The sequence below is a fragment of the Ascidia mentula genome, chromosome 3 (assembly GCF_947561715.1).
Source record: "Ascidia mentula chromosome 3, kaAscMent1.1, whole genome shotgun sequence".
In the NCBI taxonomy this organism is placed as follows: domain Eukaryota; kingdom Metazoa; phylum Chordata; class Ascidiacea; order Phlebobranchia; family Ascidiidae; genus Ascidia; species Ascidia mentula.
Window position 1 is genome coordinate 6,944,006 of NC_138568.1, and position 19,433 is coordinate 6,963,438.

Genomic DNA, 19,433 nt, shown 5'->3' on the forward strand with positions numbered 1-19,433 from the left:
GACTGCAACGGTAATAAAAAACAACGTTATTTTAATATATCATTGTTAAGCACTGCAATTTCATAAACTTTTCTACTGATTAATGTCGTAATAACAAATTTAACATTTGTCGACTGCTTAAGTTATTACATAAATATCTGCAAGAATACTATAAACGAACCGTGTAAACCAAGTCACTGCTCAAATTAAAACGGGATCGCACAAAACTACAACATACCTAATTATAACAACATTAAGAAACAAATTTTATCTGTTGACTTTCACGCCAGAAGCTAACGTCATATGGAACTACCAGCATGGCTGAAGGTAGCAAACACCAACTAAATTTCTCTCGAAGCGTAGGTTGTACCTGAGGCGTGAAATACCAACGATTCTCCTTCATTGGAGCATGAAGCTGAACCAGGTCCTGGAAGCATGTGTGTTTGTGCAACATATTTTATCGTCATTCCTATTTATCGGCTTTTATTGATCACGTATGATTTTTATGACAGCTCTTGATTGTGGTCAAGTAATGGAATGTATGCGTGAAAGTCACGCGAAGGACTTGTTGTGTGAAGGGCTTACATTTTATAGCGATTTTAGGAAAGGCATCTACCCTACTAGTTTTAACAGGTCATACGAATCCCTACGGAAGGAACATTTGCTCGTGAGATCATTCCTAATATCAGACGAATTGGCTGTGGGATGCCCATTGTTATTCTTGTAATGTTGCTCAAACACCCCTGGGGTTATGCAAAAGGGACATGATGCCCTGAAATGCAATTTCTTAAAAAAATTCCTCACCGCTTGACAGCATGAGTAACTTTGAAAATTGTGATATTTTGTACTGCAGGGCACAACATACGCATGTGGTAAGCACAGTACTAATTAACCAGCACGTCGACCACAGAATATGACTCCTGAATAGGCGTGCATCGAATGGCAGTGAGCATCTGAAGGGGAAAGTAAGATTTTTAACCCGTTAAGCCAGAGGTTACCACATAGTGTAGTTCACTGTTTTGCTTTTGTGTGTGCGCTTAAAACTGATTTGCCATCTTCCCAGTACAGATTCATAATCGGAAAGAACATAAAAGATGACACACAAAACACTCATGTTTCTATCTAGAATGAAATTTATCGTTAATTGTCGCGCGTTAAAATTTAATTGGATTTGAAAGCTTTTAGTTTTCTTTCCATGGTGGATTTATATGCACATGCCTATAAATGATGGGCCATATAATTTCTTCCCTTGAACTTTTGTTCCAAGTAAACTGTGCTTTTTGGTTGATGAAAAGCGTTTTGTTGAAGCCAGCAACACACAAATGTCAATGTGGAAACGGCAATGTTATCCCATTGACTGTACTGTTAGGGAAGTGCAACTTAACCAAGCGTGACGAATTATCCTCTTTTTCAGGTAGGAGTTTGGTTTGCAACGCAGTATTTTTTCTGTTCAGGTCGATCACCCATCAAGCACACAAACTAACATTTTTACAGACAACACATTTTAGCGTAATTTCGGTAATGATCTTTCCTGGTGTGCTTCCTTTGTTTTCCACACGAACTAAACACACTAGAAACACAACTTTGGGATGGCGAAAACAATTTCGTACAATTTCTATTTCTTGGCTTTTTGCTGATGGGTGCCACGTATATTCGACACATTCAGGAGGCGTTGAATTTAAAGAAACACACGCCACTAAACAATAATGGAAATTAGCAATGATATAAACAACAATATACACATCAACATATAGACCTGTGTTGCGCACTTTACAAAACGATCTCTTGGCTTGTCCTTCACTATTACAACATTTCAGTTCAAATTAACTGCGAATACAAAACATACATGCAGGTGATAAAATTAAAATTTCTATATGTCGCCTAAAATATTTGTTTGGTTGTGCCTGGGTCAAACATGTTAAATAACCACTGATATAGATACACGGCTTGCTACAATGCATCGCTTAACACATTGTAATTGAGCTTAAATTAAACCCTGTTGGTAAAGTTTAAAAAGAAATTCTTGTAAGTCACACAATAGTCTTCCCGCACGACCAGCACCAAAATGCACAACAATCCAAGACTGTTGAAACCCGATAGGGCGACGGCTACCCAGAACGGGGTATCCAGAGACCAGGTACCTTCGTCCACCCCTGTCCCAATATCAAGGCTTAGAGCTGCTGTTGCGAAGCTAAATGTCAACCCTGTAGGAAAAACATCAAAATACGAATTGAAACACGTGCAGACAAAAGTACTGCTGTGTAAGACTTATGCAGCGTCAATGCTATTGGCGTATTTAGTAGAATTGCTTAAAAATCACACCACAAGGTTTTTGCAAACCATCATACCTCCCAATAACACGAAGGTCTTGAAGCAAAGGCGCAGTTTTTTTTTTCGGTCGAATTCCAAGTTGGAACACAGGACAATCAATAAGAGTAAAGCGGCAACTCCGTAAAACAAAAAAGAGCCAAAAAGCACCAGTAGAGAGTATGCTTGCATGGAATGGCAGTGGTCGCCTGTCCAAGAGATAGAAAAATGTTTTGGGGACATTTTATGAGCAAAGATATATGTTTTAAATGCATCAAGTTCTCCTGAGTTTATCGTCAATGTAATGGTTTTATGCTCATATCAAGGTTCAGACTCACGCGGGCGGTATATCATACTTTTGTGATAACCTTAGATTTAGTTGGGAATTATGGGAACTTACTGATGTCAACAATGCGGGTGGATTGACCGACTTTCCAACCTGGCAACACAATTGTCGTTATTTCCAAGGCAATGGAAATGAACAGCACCACAGCTGCTGTCACATCAATCGTAGTGTCCCAGTTAGAGAAATAGGTGTACAACTTTTCTCCGATTCCTGTTCTGCCACCGGGTGCGTCATCACCTTGCTTTATTTTTGTTTGGTCCTGAAATAACCGTACTGATCAGTCAGAGCGCTTAAACCATATGCTAAGTAGAAAGCCTGATCGTATTTTTACTGGAAAACCAGGGCTCGAATCCTAGTGTGGTGAAAAATAGCTGTATTAGTGAACAATAAGATTACACGCTCTGTCAGTAAATCTAAAAAAACGTATTTTTTTTAACCACACCGGGATTCGAACCCAGGATGTCCCGGCCCCGAATCTCGATTAGGTTTTCTTATTTTTGATACCTGTTTGATTTCCACAGCACCCCCAGTGACAGAGCAGCATGCAGCGAACATCACAACTATCATAGCCATGGTCATGTCGGTCACGGTGAGGTTGTACACAATCAAGTATACGAGACCACTCACGAACAAAAAAACACCTTAAAAAAGTTAGCTGTGGTAAGTCAAGTTTGGTGCATTTCTGTTTTCATGCGAATTTTGTTGAACTGGCTACGTAGTTTATCTTTTTTCACACAATATGCATGCATTTTATGAAGAGGACTGATTTTTTGCACCTAAAAATGCTTACCTGCGATAATTTTTGCAACAGGAAGAATTACTTTGGACTGTACAACGTTGGATGTAATCACCAATAGCAAACGTACAGTCAAAAAAGATATTCCAACCCCGGCTGTCATGCGTTTTGGTATCGACTGAATGTCTGTAAAATGTACGATTGAAAAATAAATTGCTTCATAGGAAATGATGTGAAATTTGTTAAAATTTACAAGAAATAATACTAAAATAAATTTGAAACATTTGTGCTTTTGAAAATGATTAGATCTTCCCATTGACATTAGTTTTTGGATCTTTTGTATCTGTGCTCGTTTTGTTTTCATGAACGTATGTAATTTTTCCCGGACTTTGGACTATCAGTTTAATACAAAGGCTTCACAGACCCCTAGTTTGACCGTATGCATATTCTTTTATCAGGCAACTGTACACAATATGTAAAAACGTCTTACATTGTCCTGATGAAGTGTTACAAGGGTGAAAACCAAACACGTTGTAAAACATGCTGACAGGTTCCAAGTTGCGTCGAATCGGAACAAAGAAAACGGCGATGATCAAAATCAACTCGCTCACATAAAAAACGTAACGGAGCAAATCCCAATGACTTTCTGCTGTTAACCAGTGGCCAAATAGCAGAACTACTTGTACAAGCAGGGCTGCTCCATACAATGCGGCAGTTACCCAACCAAATGTCAACGCAAGACCAGGTTCCAGGGTGTCTTTGTCAATTCCTTTGTATAGATCGGACGTGAAGGCGTAGATCGCAAAAATATAACTGCAGCCTGCCAACACATACATACTGATATACAATGTAATTCCCAAAAATATTGATATCTAGACTCCGACGACAATGTCGATGAAAATGGTAGCGAAACTGGAACAAATTCGTACTCAACGAAAAGTTTGTTAAAATCTGTGCATTGCTTTGCAAAAAAACCTGATATTTGGCAGAAAGCAATAACAAAGTAATCTAGCAACTATGCGGCTCAACCTCTCGTTGTGAACGGGTTACTAATAAATTCAACTTACCTGTTACAAGAAACAAGAATTTGTATAATCCTCGAAGCCGAAATGCCCAAACGCACGGTTTGGTGAAAGCTTCCAGCCTCTCCTGAAAGAAGTAGTTCAAGAAACCGAAAAGAAGAGTCAATCCACCACCGGCGAACGTGGCAATCACGATACTTGAAAACACTTTCGTGGTTTTCTTTTGGGAAGCTGAAATATTTTTTTTATGACAACGCCCGTAACCATTTTTTAACTCGAATTCATCATGTGCCAAACTTACAAATTTCCCAGATTGTCGTAGAGTTCTTATTCCATCCCGGTATTGAAGCAGGGATCAGTGTAGAAAGCCAGGCTGTCGTAAAGAGAACAGCTGCTGCCAGCTCCCATTGCTTTGTCCAGGATACCGCGTAAGCCGTCAAAAGATCGTGGTCATCATCGCCGGTCTCTTCATACCTCTGTGGAAAATTATCATGGAAGTCGATGAGTATAAGTCAGGCGATTTATCCTGCGCCTATTTTGAATATATGCAATATAAAACTTTAACCTCCCAAAGCTATAGATGGTTGAAGCACTTATTATATGGAAATACATACTTTATTTTTGCATAAACATGTGAGAGAAATCTGGGTACATATCTATCACATGAAGAAAAACAAGAAATAAGATATGATTTCTCTGCTATGGAAAATTGTTGCTCAGGATATAATTATTAGTATCATGTTGATGACATTCGTGGCGTGGTTAGTTTTTTACGCAAACGATCGTAATGTGAGCTGCACACAGGTGTATACACTGTTCCGACCTGTAAGGTCTCATCAGTAGAGCTGGTGACTGTGGTACAGCCTAGCTGGCAGACTATCAGGCACACAAATAGTGTGTGCACCTGTCTGTAGCTAATGTATTATGAAAAAATTAACTGGAAAACTGGAACAACAAATGTTTAGCTGACCTTGGCCCAGCTGCAGGCAACAGCAAAGCACGTGAACAAGCCAGACGCAAAAGCAAGTGACATGACGGCCGTGACATCGCCAATTTCATAATCGTGGATGCAGCAGTAAAAGAAAATTCCGCACACCATTTCCAAGCCTGAAAATTTGCTTCAGAGTTGGAAAATTAAAGAGTTGTTTTGGAGTCAGTTGCTTTACCTGCAACGAACTTGACGGCACAGGCAGATTTCACGCAGCTGCAGCATTGCAAGAACACGGAGAACAATAAAAGAACTAAGTAACCAATTCCAATGATTGAGAATGCAAGCTGTTCCCGAACCGGTATAACTGGATAAAAGAAGATACGGTGGTGAAAAACATGAAGATTTGGCCACTTACGTTTTTTAAAATTATTGAAATGTGTTTTCATCATCAATTTAAAAAAAATCGTGGTATCCGTAACAAGTTCACTAATTCCTCAATAAATATCACGTTGCTGATACCGTAACCGCAGTTTCATTTAGTAATGGCCGACATGAACATTTAAGCATTTATCTATACAGGATTTTTCAGTTTATAATTTTTAATTGGATACCTACATGGATCTGTGCGTGCCACGCTCTGCTTAAATATGCCAAACACCAAAAAGAACAAACTTAATGGTTCGCTGTTTCTCCAGGCTGGTACCACAAATCCAACCAAGATAAGCAGGTAGCTGAAAAACGAAAAGGTGCTGTCCAATATGCCGAAGCATTCACCCCGAGACTTGCGGTTTTCCCCTTGTTTTGCTTCTGGTTGCTCGGCGTCACGGTCTGGTTGATTGGCGGGCACGTCTCCATTTGCTTCGTACGCTTGATTTTCCGGAGCGTGCATACTTCATTTAAAAATTGGTTCAGATTTGTTCAAGTGTGTTAATCGCGCGAACGATGGGATTGGAACGAAACTGGCAAATGAAAAAACAAATTTTGCAAGTTTTCTCTGGGTTAAAAATTGAATGAAGATATTTTGACATTAACTTTGAATCACACCAGTTCAAGCCTTGGGCCTTTTTATTACAGAACCTTGTCAAGCTCTTGTCACAGTAATAACAGATCCTCACTACCCTGGCAGTACCCAGTCCAAATTCAATGTTATTTAAATATAAAGGTACATTAATATTAACTTCTCCCTACAAAAAACTTGTTGCGCACCCAGACCCTTTCGCCTTGATGTTTGTGGGAAATTACCCCGATAGAAAGGTGGTATTGCAACACATCAGTGATGCAACCAAGCGTTCATGCGTAACTCGTCTGAAAAGCTGCACTCGTACCTCCACTACCGAAATTGTACGGGTACGTATTATGACACGAACCACATTGTTAGCAATTTTTTCCAGTAATTTTTTTGATTTGGCGTTCAACCGTGCTGCTGGGGCTTGACACAATGGTATGTGTACGTGGACCTGTTTGTCAACACCGCGTTCGTTTCTTTGATGACAGACGTAGGTTTAGAAAAATACTAAATCAAAACACCACTTTTACAATCGTTTGCCTTGTAGATGGCAATTTCACCATTATAAACACTGATGATATCGTTGTCATAAAACAGATTTTAATGAGAATATATAAACACTTTCACTAGAATTTATCCCATACAAATTTGCCACACATACGTCAAGTGTTTTTAGGCTCCCTCGATAGGCTGCATTCGCAAAGGAGACAAGCAAAGTTTGGGTGAAAGCAAGCGTTATTATTCATGTCAACTGCGGTCGTCATTACAGAAATATATGTAACAAAATATATGATATAGAGCATATAAACGAACCGTGTAAACCAAGTCACTGCTCAACTAAAAACTGTAACGCATACAACCACAACAAACCTAGTTATAACAACATTAGTAAACACATTTGATCTGTTGACTTGCACGCCAGAAGCTAACGTAATGCGGAACTACCATGGCTCAGGGTAACCAATACCGACTGAATTTCTCTCGAAGCGTAGGTTGTACCTGGGTAGAAGTGAAATGCTGACGTCTCTTCTTCATTGGCGCGTGAAGCTGAACTATAGGTCCTGGTTTCGGGCGCTGGAAGCATGCGTGTTTGCTTGTGAGGTCAGACCCACAATATCAGTGACTCGAATTGGCTGTTTGATGCCCTTTGCTATTCTAATAATGTTGCTTAAACATCATTAGGGTTATGCAAACTTGGAAGATGTTTGATGTTTAGGACATAAATGCACATGTCGACTGTTCCGCTTGTTTTCCAATAACCGTTGATGGGAGGTTGTGACTCATATAGAGACCAAATATTCTTGAAATTAAAACAAGAACTATTGCAACTGATGGATGGGACAGCACACAGCAATGATTTGTGGAGCCTCCTGGTGGCTGCTTATCCAATTATTGACATGGGACTCGAAAAAACAAAATATACAGGATCAAGCGATTTTTCTGCAAAATCCAATTGCATTTCATGATATAATGTCCTACCCGGGGGAGGATCAAATACCCTAGGGGACAAAAAAGATCCTGTCCTGCGACCAATTTTGACCAGAATGCGTACATGAGGGATGGATTTTTCAAAACAATACAAATGATTGCGCCTTTGAACGATTCATTTTTGTAAATGCAGCTTGAATTTGAGTTCCGTTTTAAATTAAATTTTATACAACATCCGGCAAGTACGCTGGTAAAAATGTGGGGTAGTGGCTACCCAAATGTTTGGGTTGTAATGTGCAGAAACCCCTAAAAATTCATTGGGCCGCGACTACCTTTTTTGTTGGGTAGATTATCGTTTCACCTGATTTGGGTACAAAACTACTTTACCCAATTTAATTGGGTTCCTATGTGCAGAAAGTTGTCTTTTATTAGGGACCTAATTTTGGGCAATAACGTTTTTACCTAATCACATGAAGCGCTGTGCAGTAGTACAAAATAATGTTGTAATTGGAATGTGAAACAACAGCCACAAAACACTAAAGTACAGCAAAACAAACTACAGTGTGAAATATGCGCTGTAGGAAAGAAATTAGAAAACAATACTTTACAACTTCAACATGATTCTGACACCGTTATAGTACACCGTTATTATAAAGCTAAACACAGAAGTATTACCATGCTTTCGCAAGGCAGGATCAACCCACTGAGCAGGCCCTTTATATTTGGCGATCTCAGCTCTCGCATTTTGATCATAAGGTTTACAGGCTTCGCACCCAAGCTGGATCAGCCACTTTTCTCGACAGAACGGAACGAAATCTGAAAAATCAAGCTCCCTGTGGGGGTTTGAACTCACGACCCTGGGCTAACTACAACTGGCCCAACGCTCTACCAAGTGAGCTACGAGGCTCAGTGGTTTCACGGTACAACGCTCTGCCAACTTATTGTGGCCAAGGTACACTGATGGTGCGCAAGCGCACAACTTGCCAGGCGACCTTCACATACGTAGGGGACCTCCATAACCGTAATCAGACAACGCTTCGTTGTTTTAACAGCAGCAGCACTGTGTTTGTATAATATTAACTAATAACAAGTGTCTAACCTGAACCAAACACTTAAAATGAGATTTGGAATTAACAAAACAAAACTTAATATTTCGAAACGTGCATGCACACGCCACACCATCTCTGTCTAACAGCAAAGTTTGACTTTTCTCTGCAGTTTTCTCTCCCCGTTGCCCGATACAATGCGTCATTATGAAGTTTGAATATTCAACAAATGAGCGGCGAATATATCCAAGCTGCGGCGGAACAAAAACTGGTCATGGGGTCGGCAACATTTAAAACGCAGTGTGCTAATGTACAAACTATGCCATTGTTATGGCAATGACTTTGCGTATACCAACCTTTTGGTGTGTAAAACAATGCAAAAGGTTTGGGAAAAACTTTGTATTAGTTTTATATGCGATAAAAATAATTTTGACGTGACATGAATCGTTTATCAACCTCTCGTTTTTGTATCAACCTGAACAACGGCAATTTGTCAAATAACGTTTCTCACCTCATTCCTATCCTTTTCTCTAAGTATGTAAACTAACGCGAAAACACTGGTGTTTATAATTAGGTCTCCAAAGTATCTGAGTAATAATATAACACTTACAAGGCCCTTTCATTGGGATTGGTGCAGCACGTGCTTGTCCGTTAGAACAAAAAAAACAAGTTTTCTAACGTTAAAAATATGCATGGAAGTAAGCTGTGGAATATCTACAATTTCTTGGCATTACTTTAAAGACAAAAAACATCAAATTTCATATCGCAACAACGATGTGACTCCTCCCTAACACGAAGAAAACCTATTTTGCGTTGTGCTTGTTTAAGAAAAATCGTCATTACACAGCATGTACAAGATATCACATATGTTCCATACGTGCCACGCTGACCCGAATGGCTCCATCAGATCGGCACGTTGAGAATAGTTTTCCGATTCCAAATCTTCCTTTCACTGCATTTCATTTCCAAAACCAATTTTCAAATACTGGCTCCAAGGTATCTAAGTCTTCATATATATACAGTTAATGTGTGGAATAACCTCGCGGGTCTTACGATATGTACGTGGATTTGTAACATGTGCAGGAGTTCCACAACACTTGTGTTGTTTGACGTCATGTTATGGAGATGGGTGATCACAGCACCACCACATCGGCAAAGATGCTTTTTTTGTAATTAATCACACGATTCGATTCGTTGACCAACAGACGGAGTGCAGGGAGAATTGGATTTTACAAGATCCCGAATGGTTTGGTACGGAAGCCAAACTTTTCATACCGATATGATATGGTTGCATTATTCATCCTTCTTTCCTTCAGCAATAAACCCACCATACACTTGTCTTGTCATAAACTTTGTCGTAAGGGATAGTTTGTGACAATTCGTCTGAAACAGACCATTATGTATTTTGATACAGGTTATCGTATTGCTTCCCACCCACAACGATTCGACACAATGGAGTCGTAACAAGTTACGTCGGTGTCCAAACATTCTCATTTCCCACATACACAGTGTCCCCACAGCCTGAAAGTCTGAAAGGAGTTTTGGGCGACATAAAACCGTATCTGGCAACCTATATTATTGAAGATGATTCTAAACCTTAGATTATAATATTCTGATGTAACTAATGGATTTCAAAATTTTAACACGAGACAGATAAAGCTATAGATGATTTCCTATGATAAGTTTGTTAATTAAACCACGCACATACTGTATGTATTAACTGTATTGAATAAAAGTTACGCAAAAGAACACTGCACACAAGCAATCACACTAGAGTCACTCGATAAATAAGTAATGTCTTAAAGTATTGTGGAATGCAGCAAGTAACAGGTAATATCGCTGACATTGTTCAAAATTACTACTTCTTACGATAGCGGTAATTAGGTGTGCAGAAAAAAATCGGCCGATCATTATATACTGAACTTTCGGATGATACTTAAGCCGTCGCATGCAGGTTATGCCCTGCGGGTGAATAAAGGTTTTGGTTTGTTTTAATCACGTGTTTTGGTCAGTATTGCACCGGCGGTATGGCGTACACAGCAACCTACAAGCTGTGTGGTTTTCTGTTAATTTTCACTTTGTTCACGTCGGCATATTATTCTGTCACCGTGCGTTACCCTGTCATGGATTGGATGCTAGAGAGGAATAATTCAAATACTTCAAGCAGTTTCATGGTGAGTGGATCCTATGTAGTTTGATTAAAAAACAATATTAAAAACAACTTTTATTCATAATTTTCTGTTAAATTGCCGATTGAAGCGTTATAGTCATTGATACATTTGGCCGTGTTTTCATTCCCGAATAAAAATTTATCTTGCATTTTAGTTTAAGACTTTTTAGGTTTATTTCCATGTTGGGACTAGAATGATTCTATGTTCCGTCACAATGTTTAATTTTCAAATTTGCAACCATGGTCATGAGGATCAATTGACATCATTGATATATTTGTTGTTAGGAACACAGTTTAGTAATCCGGTAAAAGAAACCCGTGGGACTATTGACTGCGTTTTAAATGTAATCAATTTCAAAGGATGCTGCGAGAAAATGCAATTCATGGATTATAAATTTTCACGGTTGTTTTGCTGATGTGAAATGATCGCAAAAAGTTTTGCTTTCATATTACTGTGCGGTTAAAAACGCGGCTTGGCCTTCGTATCAAGGCTACATCAAGAATTGTCTGCGTTGTAGCCTCTGGGCAAACGCATCGCCACTGACGTGTGTGTTGTGGCGTGTCCAGGATTAGGTATTTCTGCCAATTCACCACAAAGTGAAATGGTCTCGGTCTGGCTAATTAGCCGACAAGACCGTCGTCAGTTACAAGCTGCACTTATGAGACTGGTAGTTCAAAACAGCATGCACAGTTATCTGTGGCTCACTATTGTAATGTTGTTTACCGTGAATCCGTGTTTAAGAACAACACCTTTCAAGAACAAAGAATAGCGGTGAAAGTGTGCGAAAAAGGGAGGAGTTTAACTTAAAATAAAATAAAAATGTTTGCAATTATTTTTCCCTGTTGAACAGTAGCAAAATTGAAACAAGAAATTAGTTTTGCCAAACCTGTTTATTCATTGCCTAAAACTTTGTCCATTTATAATAGGAATTTGGAATAGCTACTTTTTTCCAAACATTTTTTCATTTCTACGAAAGTAAGAATTTTTTAAGAAAATTTCAAATTTAACATCTCCTGCATTTGCAGGAAACAAACGAAATTTTAAAATATTCGACGAATCAAAGTATCCCGGTGAGTTTAGCTAGGTCGTGCCTCCTACAACTATGTGCATAATTACACTCAACCTCCTTTTTATCTATTTAGTTATATATTGTTATGTGGTACCCACCGTTAGGAAAGATAAAAGAGGATCGAATCTTGAAGAGCTGCGATGATTGCATCGTCACACAAAATCGATCCAAAGTAGATTTTATCGTTATAACATTGATATCAATTTGGCAAATGAGTGTGCTAAGCTCAACTTGACCATTTGCCATGATTAAAATAATTCACCTAAATTCTCATTTTTTCTTGTCAGTTACGAAATTTTTATGTGAAACACTGCCACTTGCTGATTCTTTTCTTTTGCTCTATGTGGTGCTACCTGTTAGTGTTTCACATAAAAATAGCTAGCTGCGAATTGAATAGGACTTTAATCCAAAACATAGGAGCGAAAACACAGTAAAGTTCAAACTATTGCTATAATACCGACAAAAGCATATTGTTTTAGGGCAGTTTTACGTTTGTCGTTACAGTTGGATGGAGATGGTGTTAAAATGGTTGTAATGCACTTTGCCCAATATAATTCCACCGATCTGCCACAGACAAGGTGATATAATTATGGCGCTGTTGGGTTTTTGAGGTTTTATGTCATAAATATATTAAAAAAGTGTTTTGTAATGTAAAAAAAAAACATTTAGGTGTAAGCAAGTTATGTAATGGTATCAACTTAATCAAGCTACTCTGGCAGGTTGTCGATCGGGCAAAGTAAAAGTAACGAAATTTAATTTTCTATGGACAAACCAACAACCTACTATCTGCGGGGATAGATATATTTAAACTTGGCAAACCTATATACACATTTCACATTGAGTAAAATAGTTTAATTTCCCAATTTAAGTACATTAATAATATTGATGTCCACATTGATGTTTTTATTGCGGATACATGCGTTCGATAGATTTCCAATCACTCTTTAAAAATACTCCTTTTACTTTTAAATTGTTTAGAATTGTTTACTTTTAAACTTGCCGGATTGCCTATTGTTTCCGGTTGTATGATGTGTGGTAAACAGAAAAGTTTTATTTTAGAGAGAAAAACCATTTGTACGCTTGGTGGAGTATGGAAAGCTCACTGACTCTGCACAATCGAAAATATTTTGAATCCGAACATGTGGATGGAATATTTAATATTTCTTTAACGTACAGGTAAGCGTTTTACTGCTGGGACAATGTTTCTCGCCAAAGAACTTTTTTTTACAGATCGCAATTCACATCTTAATGTATTTCAAGCACCAAGTTAGCTGGGTAGTAATTTCAGAAAAACTTGATTTTTTCTTCACCTTACATATTGTTTCTCAAGTTTTGTTCGGTTTGTGTCACGTGACTCCTTTCAGGAGGGATTCGGACATCTTTCAGCCATACGGCAGTGTATCATATGTCTACCGACAAATAAACTGTGATAAAACACCAATAAGTGACGAAGAATTGGACGCACTCATCAAGGAGAAAACGAACCTCGCTTTATGGGTTGTTTCAAACTGCCACGTAAACCAAGGGGCGGTCGATCGAATGACATACGCGACAAGAATGATGACAGCCGGCTTCAATCTCACATTCGGTGGAAAATGCAGTGGCAGCGAAGTTCGACAGGAGTTCAACAACACCAAGTTTAAGTTCTACTTGGCGTTTGAGAACAGCTGGGGGTGTAAGGATTACATCACTGAAAAATTTTGGATTAACTCCCTAGCAGCCAGGACTGTACCTGTTGTGCTCGGTGCTCCAAAAGCTGACTACAAAGCTGTGGCTCCTCCTAACTCCTTCATCTACGCTCAGGACTTCCCATCACCTGAAGATCTTGTAAAATATTTGGAATACTTGAACAGAAACAACAAGGAATATAAAAAGTATCTCAAGTGGATGACTCTGGACATATCGGAAATGTCAGGTTTAAAAAAAGAAACTGTGTTCTGCAAATTATGTTCGTATGTAAAGAACCTCAAAAAAAATGACGACGGTACGTTGTTACCAGTCTCCACATCTTTGTCTCGCCATAACTTTTCTGTTCAATCTTGGTTTTTAGGAAAAGAAAATAAAGCATGTCTTTCTTGACCACTGTATGATATATCACCAGTAAAAAAAATAATTTATTTCTTCGCCTCATTCGTCATACTGCATAACTTTTTCTCAAAAGATAAGCAATGTTTCATCATATTAATTAAATAATTTGCTCTTTTTTTACCAAATTGCAACCTTTTCCATGTTAACACTGTTCAGAATATACGGTGAGATTCAAGAGCATGGTTTGGAGTTTTATCTGTCTTCGAATTTTATTGACCTGTTTTACAACAACAAAATATAATATAACGTCAGACACCCACAATGTTTTATACAAACATGTTTTATCGGCTGATCTGATCTTACACGATAACCTAAAAAGCGTTCATGTCAGACACTGGAAGATCGATTGTGATTAGCAAAAATTATTTGAACCTGAAATTCTTGTTTCGGGGTTTTGTCTAAAATCTTTATTTGCTTTAGTCATACTAGAACACAGACATAATATAATTGGTGTGAGGATTATTTCATTCGCTTAACATACGAACGAAAATTTTGTTCCAGGAATATTTTAATCTTCTTGAAATGATTTTCATTAAGAAAGCAACAAATTTCAATAAAATATGAACGCATGTTGATAAGCAAAACTATGTCATGTTTGTCTCTTTATCGACATCCAGTGGTCAATTTGTGCTCGGAACACAATGTTTTTTTCCTGTAATAACTGTGGTTTCAGGAACACAATTCAAAAACAAAAATGTGTTCGGTCTTTGTCACTGATTGCTTTATTACGTCATCGTTATATTAAAACAGAAAACACAGGTGGGCATTTCCCGTCAGCGAAACTTATTTCAATACCATCAGTTTAAAGTTTTGGGTAATAGCGCTACAGTTTGATTTAAAGGCACTGTTGATACTGCAGATAATTGTGAATATGATTTCGTGACAAATTCACTACCATTTTATTGGCATTTTTTAATCACGGATTGTTAAGATTTTTGATGCTATACCTGAAACGCAGTAAGAAAGTTTTGCAAGCTTGAAATTTTCAGTTTTATTTCACACAAGACAACATATGTAGCAAAACCTGTACAGAACAAGAAAAGGGTACCAAACAGAATTTCACAACGGCAAATCGTACAATATAAGGCAATGTACGTGACAGTTTTCCGAAATACAACGATGACCCAAAAAAAATGAAAAATGGTGTTTTCAAATGCAGACCATGACACGCTAAAATTGTCATTTTGACCATCTAAATAGGCAAAGAAATGTTTGTCGTATTTCGTAATCAAAAATGTTTGTATTCCTGTAGGCTTTGAGGTTGACATCTCGTTGCGGTATCCTGCACAGATGCCTGTCCTTCAACAGATGCCTGTCCTTCGACAAATGCGTCAAATGCCTGTCCTTCATCAAATGCCTGTCCTTCAACAGATGCCTGTCCTTCGACAAATGCGACAAATGCCTGTCCTTCATCAGATGCCTGTTCTTCGACAGGTGCCTGTTCTTCGACAGGTAACTGTACAGATTTCTGTGGTGGAACAGAGGCTTCATTTTGCTCTGTGGGCGAGCAACACTTGGCCCTTAACCACTGGAATACAGATTTGCAAACATCCACAACGAAGTCCCACAACAGTAGGACAACTAGAGACCCCAAGAAGTAAATAATCGTGGATACGAACGCCAACCAAAACGGGGCGTTCTTCGACCAAGTGCCTGGATCGACTCCAGTCTCTATGTCCAGCCAGAGTGAAGCAAAAGCGAAGCTGAAGAGACCACCTGCGCAGCATGAATTACGATGAAAACGTATATTGATAAAAGTAACCTTCGAGAAACATCTAATACTCTATATTAAATCGAAATGTTACTATTTGCACAAATCAGCTCAGGTTTTCAAATGCGGACATTTATATGTAATGGAAAACTATGTTTTTATGGTAAGTCCAAATATACCGGGGACAAGCGTACTTTTGATTATCTTTAAAACAAAAAGACATGATCGTGCAATATGGGCCTTACAAAATGCCTCACCGCTTAACAGGACGAAGAACTTGGATGAAAACTGTACTTCTTTGCATGGCGGAGCGCAAAAACCGAGCACAATGAGCACAAGACTAATGAACCAGCACGTCAACCACCCACAAAATATTACTCCTGAAAAGGCGTGCATCGAATGGCAGTGAGCACCTGAACAGGAAAATCAGTTGGAAAAAAACCGTAGAATTATAAAGTCAAAAACGTAGAAATGTTTTGATAATTTTGGCTTTAACCAGAGGTTTCCAATATATGCATATAGTGCATCGCAATCCATTAGTCCATTGTTTGAATGTTGTTTGGCCGTCGTAAGCTCACTTGCAAGTTTTGAACGAATTTTATATCTATAACAATCTGTGTGACCTTGTAGCTGTTGCATTAATAAAAAGTGAACATCGAAAGCGAATTAGTCCTTACAAAAAGTCTGAAGAATTTCTGTGGTATATTTTGTTGGGGATGAGTACATCACTGGTTCATGAAAGTTCCTCTGCATTAGACTATTTTCTTCGCTATGAAAACAACGTTTTAACTTACTTCGTTTATACACAGGAATGTCTTCAATTATTTTCCAGCCAGGCAAACACACAGCTATCCATTGAAATAGTGAACAAATGACAAAGAAGACGAATCCTGTCCGATTCCGAGCTGCTTCACTATCCGATAAAATTTGAAGAATTTTGTCCCCAACTTTAGTTTGTTCGCCATTGGCAAGGTCCACGTATCCTCCTGTCTTTTAGACAAATTTGGTTGTTAGGTACACCCACAATGTTTCAGTACATCCAAACAGGAACATTTTTACCCATGCAAAAACTCTCAATTACAGCGCTTGCTTAATTACAAGTGCACTTTTTTACATTTTTATTAGTTACATTACTTACATTTACCACCTGATACAGCTCCACGCTGGCTCCAGCAATACAACAGCATGACGCAAACATGGCACATGTTAAGCAGAGTGTCATATCAGCGATGTAAAGGTTGTATACAATCGAATATACAATAGTGCAAATGAGGAACAAAAGGCCTGTAAAAAAAGGATCGAGTTAATCGACATTTTTGGATATTTTATGCAGTACATTTATGCGAATAAATAAATCCATGTGTATTCTTGTAGGATTTCTAGGGCGATAAGAGAACGCCAATATAACATATACATATGTACGGAACAACTTTGCATAGAATTTGCAATCATAGTAAAGTATACTGTAACATAATAATTGATAATTAAATTCACAAAAATATAAGTACACAAATTTATATTTTGCAGCAAGTTAATGCAGCGTTGAAGCCACGGCTACTTATTTCTTTACACTTTTGTGCCAAGCAAAGAGGCCATTTTGAAAATAAAAGCCAAAGCTAAAATGCTGTTAATTATTAGTAAACGATTCGAACACTAACTGGGTTCATCATCAGTACTACAATGAGCGCATGCAAGAAAAGCGTCGGGGTAATAAAGGACTGAGCAGAAGGGAAACAGCACTTTACATCCAACACCAGCATAAACCAGCACTGAACGTGGATGACAGTTCCAAACCCCTTTACCTATTCTACATCTAGGTCCGTACTGCAGCCTGACACATTGCTAATGATGACGTCGCTGCTGTGCTTCCATGTTGTTGTCACGTGACATGCCTCTGGCTTGTTGCTCGTTGTTGCTGCTGCTGTTTCCCTTCTGCCTGCTCAGTCCTTTATTACCCCGACGCTTTTCTTGCATGCGCTCATTGTAGTACTGATGATGAACCCAGTTAGTGTTCGAAACGTTTACTAATGATTAACAGCAATTTAGCTTTGGCTTTCATTTTCAAAGTTATCAACTCCAAATATTTTGCACCCAAAGAGGCCATGTTCGGTAAATTTGAGGGGTGGAAACTATTTGTTTCACTTTAAGCCGAAGTGGTTGGAGTTGTTAGAAACTCCCTGTAAAGACCCTCATTCAGGTCACCAACATTTTGTTTACACACTGTGTTCACTTAAACCAACCAGTTGCAATTTTTCCGATGGAATAGAAACGTTTGGAAGAAAGCAATGTCCACATATTGTTTGTGTTGTTGGGTGCCTGTTTAAATAACAGTTTATCATGTTGAGAGATTACTTCCATTGGCTAGAGGCAAACATTATTTGGAATACATACTGATAAATATTATAAAATTCCAATTAATTTTGCGTGAAATGACAGTCAAACTTCATTAACCACGGAGATTAGAATGCTTGATAACGTTGTCCACAGGCATTGAAAAAAATCGTTAAAAAAGCTATTGCTGTGCAATTTAAATATAAGATACCTGTTGCACTACCGCATTGCCATTCGCGTTTGTTGGCGGACTGTGTATTTCAGCGATTGTTGAACAAAACGCCAGAAGTAATCGAGCAACAAGATAAAAAATGCCAACACCCATCGTCATTCGCTTGGCATCTGGTTTTATATCTGTAAAATATATTGCTTAGGTTAAAAGGTGGTTAAAGCTGTTGACTTTGAATGAATTATATGAGTCTTGCTAGGAAACCTACCATCATTTGGTTCAAAGTTGGTTTCTTGGTAAACTGGTAAATAAGTTGGACAGGCCCCTATACGAGAAAGGGGTCAGGCGTCCGCAAATCAGAAGGCTCTGATGTGTAGATGAATATCAAAATGGGCCCATGAACACTTTTGTTATCATTGAAACTTAGGGATTTCTACCGCAAAGTTTTGCAATCTCACATTATCTCCAAATAAAGTGACTTTAAACCGGCACTTTTTTTTGAAGGCCCCTGAGGTTATTATGAAATAATAGCATGGTAGTGGCTGTAAACACCGTTGTTGAGTCATCGCGCTTCAATTACAACTGTAACGGATAAACCTCAACAATATACATTTCAAACCCACTCACATTGTCCTGTGGATATGTTGCAGGGTCGGGTGCCGAACACATTGTAAAACATGCTGACTGGCTCCAAATTACGTCGAATCGGAACAAAGAAAACGGCGATTAGAACTGCTACCTCAGTAACATACAGCACGTACCGAAGCAAATCAAACAGGTCCTCATTTGATAAAATTGTCTTAGTCATAAGAACAAGTTGGACAAGCAGAACGGCCCCATATAGACCGGCTGTTACCCAGCCAAAGGTTAACGGCAGACCCGGTTGCAATGTGTTTTTGTCAATACCCTTGTATAAATCCGAGGTGAAGGCGGATATGGCGAATATATAGCCGCCACCTGTAAAACCAGAAAGAGCTTAAACATCGTAAAAAGTAAAATACAAACGCTTACGAACTTACAGGTCATTATAAGTGTAAACTTGTAAGACCTTCGGAACAACAAAGAAAGCCATTCTTTGCAATTACACACACCC

General features: G+C 38.5%; 2 protein-coding genes and 1 long non-coding RNA gene across 3 annotated transcripts; 1 reads left to right on the top strand and 2 right to left on the bottom strand.

Moving 5' to 3' along the window:
* Nucleotides 1–1,569: 1,569 nt before the first annotated feature.
* LOC145894728 (uncharacterized) lies at nucleotides 1,570–6,276 on the bottom strand. The gene is made up of 11 exons (XM_082983375.1): nucleotides 5,937–6,276; nucleotides 5,557–5,685; nucleotides 5,361–5,497; nucleotides 4,692–4,866; nucleotides 4,436–4,621; nucleotides 3,859–4,188; nucleotides 3,423–3,554; nucleotides 3,137–3,273; nucleotides 2,687–2,891; nucleotides 2,328–2,495; nucleotides 1,570–2,183 (listed from the first exon to the last, which is right to left on the bottom strand). Exons 1-11 carry the CDS (start codon nucleotides 6,208–6,210, stop codon nucleotides 1,969–1,971), a joined length of 2,088 nt encoding a protein of 695 aa, XP_082839501.1. The 5' UTR covers nucleotides 6,211–6,276; the 3' UTR covers nucleotides 1,570–1,968.
* A 5,865-nt stretch (nucleotides 6,277–12,141) lies between these two features.
* Nucleotides 12,142–14,120, top strand: LOC145895467 (3-galactosyl-N-acetylglucosaminide 4-alpha-L-fucosyltransferase FUT3-like). The gene is made up of 5 exons (XM_082984275.1): nucleotides 12,142–12,213; nucleotides 12,546–12,619; nucleotides 13,101–13,217; nucleotides 13,406–14,025; nucleotides 14,092–14,120. Exons 2-5 carry the CDS (start codon nucleotides 12,567–12,569, stop codon nucleotides 14,118–14,120), a joined length of 819 nt encoding a protein of 272 aa, XP_082840401.1. The 5' UTR covers nucleotides 12,142–12,213; nucleotides 12,546–12,566.
* A 1,551-nt stretch (nucleotides 14,121–15,671) lies between these two features.
* LOC145894584 (uncharacterized) lies at nucleotides 15,672–16,774 on the bottom strand. Its single transcript, XR_014401562.1, has 3 exons — nucleotides 16,635–16,774; nucleotides 16,098–16,253; nucleotides 15,672–15,845 (listed from the first exon to the last, which is right to left on the bottom strand). It is a non-coding gene; the product is annotated as an uncharacterized LOC145894584 (long non-coding RNA).
* Nucleotides 16,775–19,433: the final 2,659 nt, after the last annotated feature.

Excerpts from the sequence above, each read along its gene's own strand:
- LOC145894728 (XM_082983375.1), bottom strand. The coding sequence starts at position 6,210 with ATGCACGCTCCGGAAAATCAAGCGTACGAAGCAAATGGAGACGTGCCC. Across the intron at positions 3,274-3,422 it reads TGTTGCAAAAATTATCGCAG|GTGTTTTTTTGTTCGTGAGT; the intron begins GTAAGCATTTTT and ends AACTTTTTTAAG. Across the intron at positions 2,496-2,686 it reads CACCCGCATTGTTGACATCA|GCGACCACTGCCATTCCATG; the intron begins GTAAGTTCCCAT and ends TCTCTTGGACAG.
- LOC145895467 (XM_082984275.1), top strand. The coding sequence starts at position 12,567 with ATGGTTGTAATGCACTTTGCCCAATATAATTCCACCGATCTGCCACAG. Across the intron at positions 12,620-13,100 it reads ACCGATCTGCCACAGACAAG|AGAGAAAAACCATTTGTACG; the intron begins GTGATATAATTA and ends GTTTTATTTTAG. Across the intron at positions 14,026-14,091 it reads CCTCAAAAAAAATGACGACG|GAAAAGAAAATAAAGCATGT; the intron begins GTACGTTGTTAC and ends CTTGGTTTTTAG.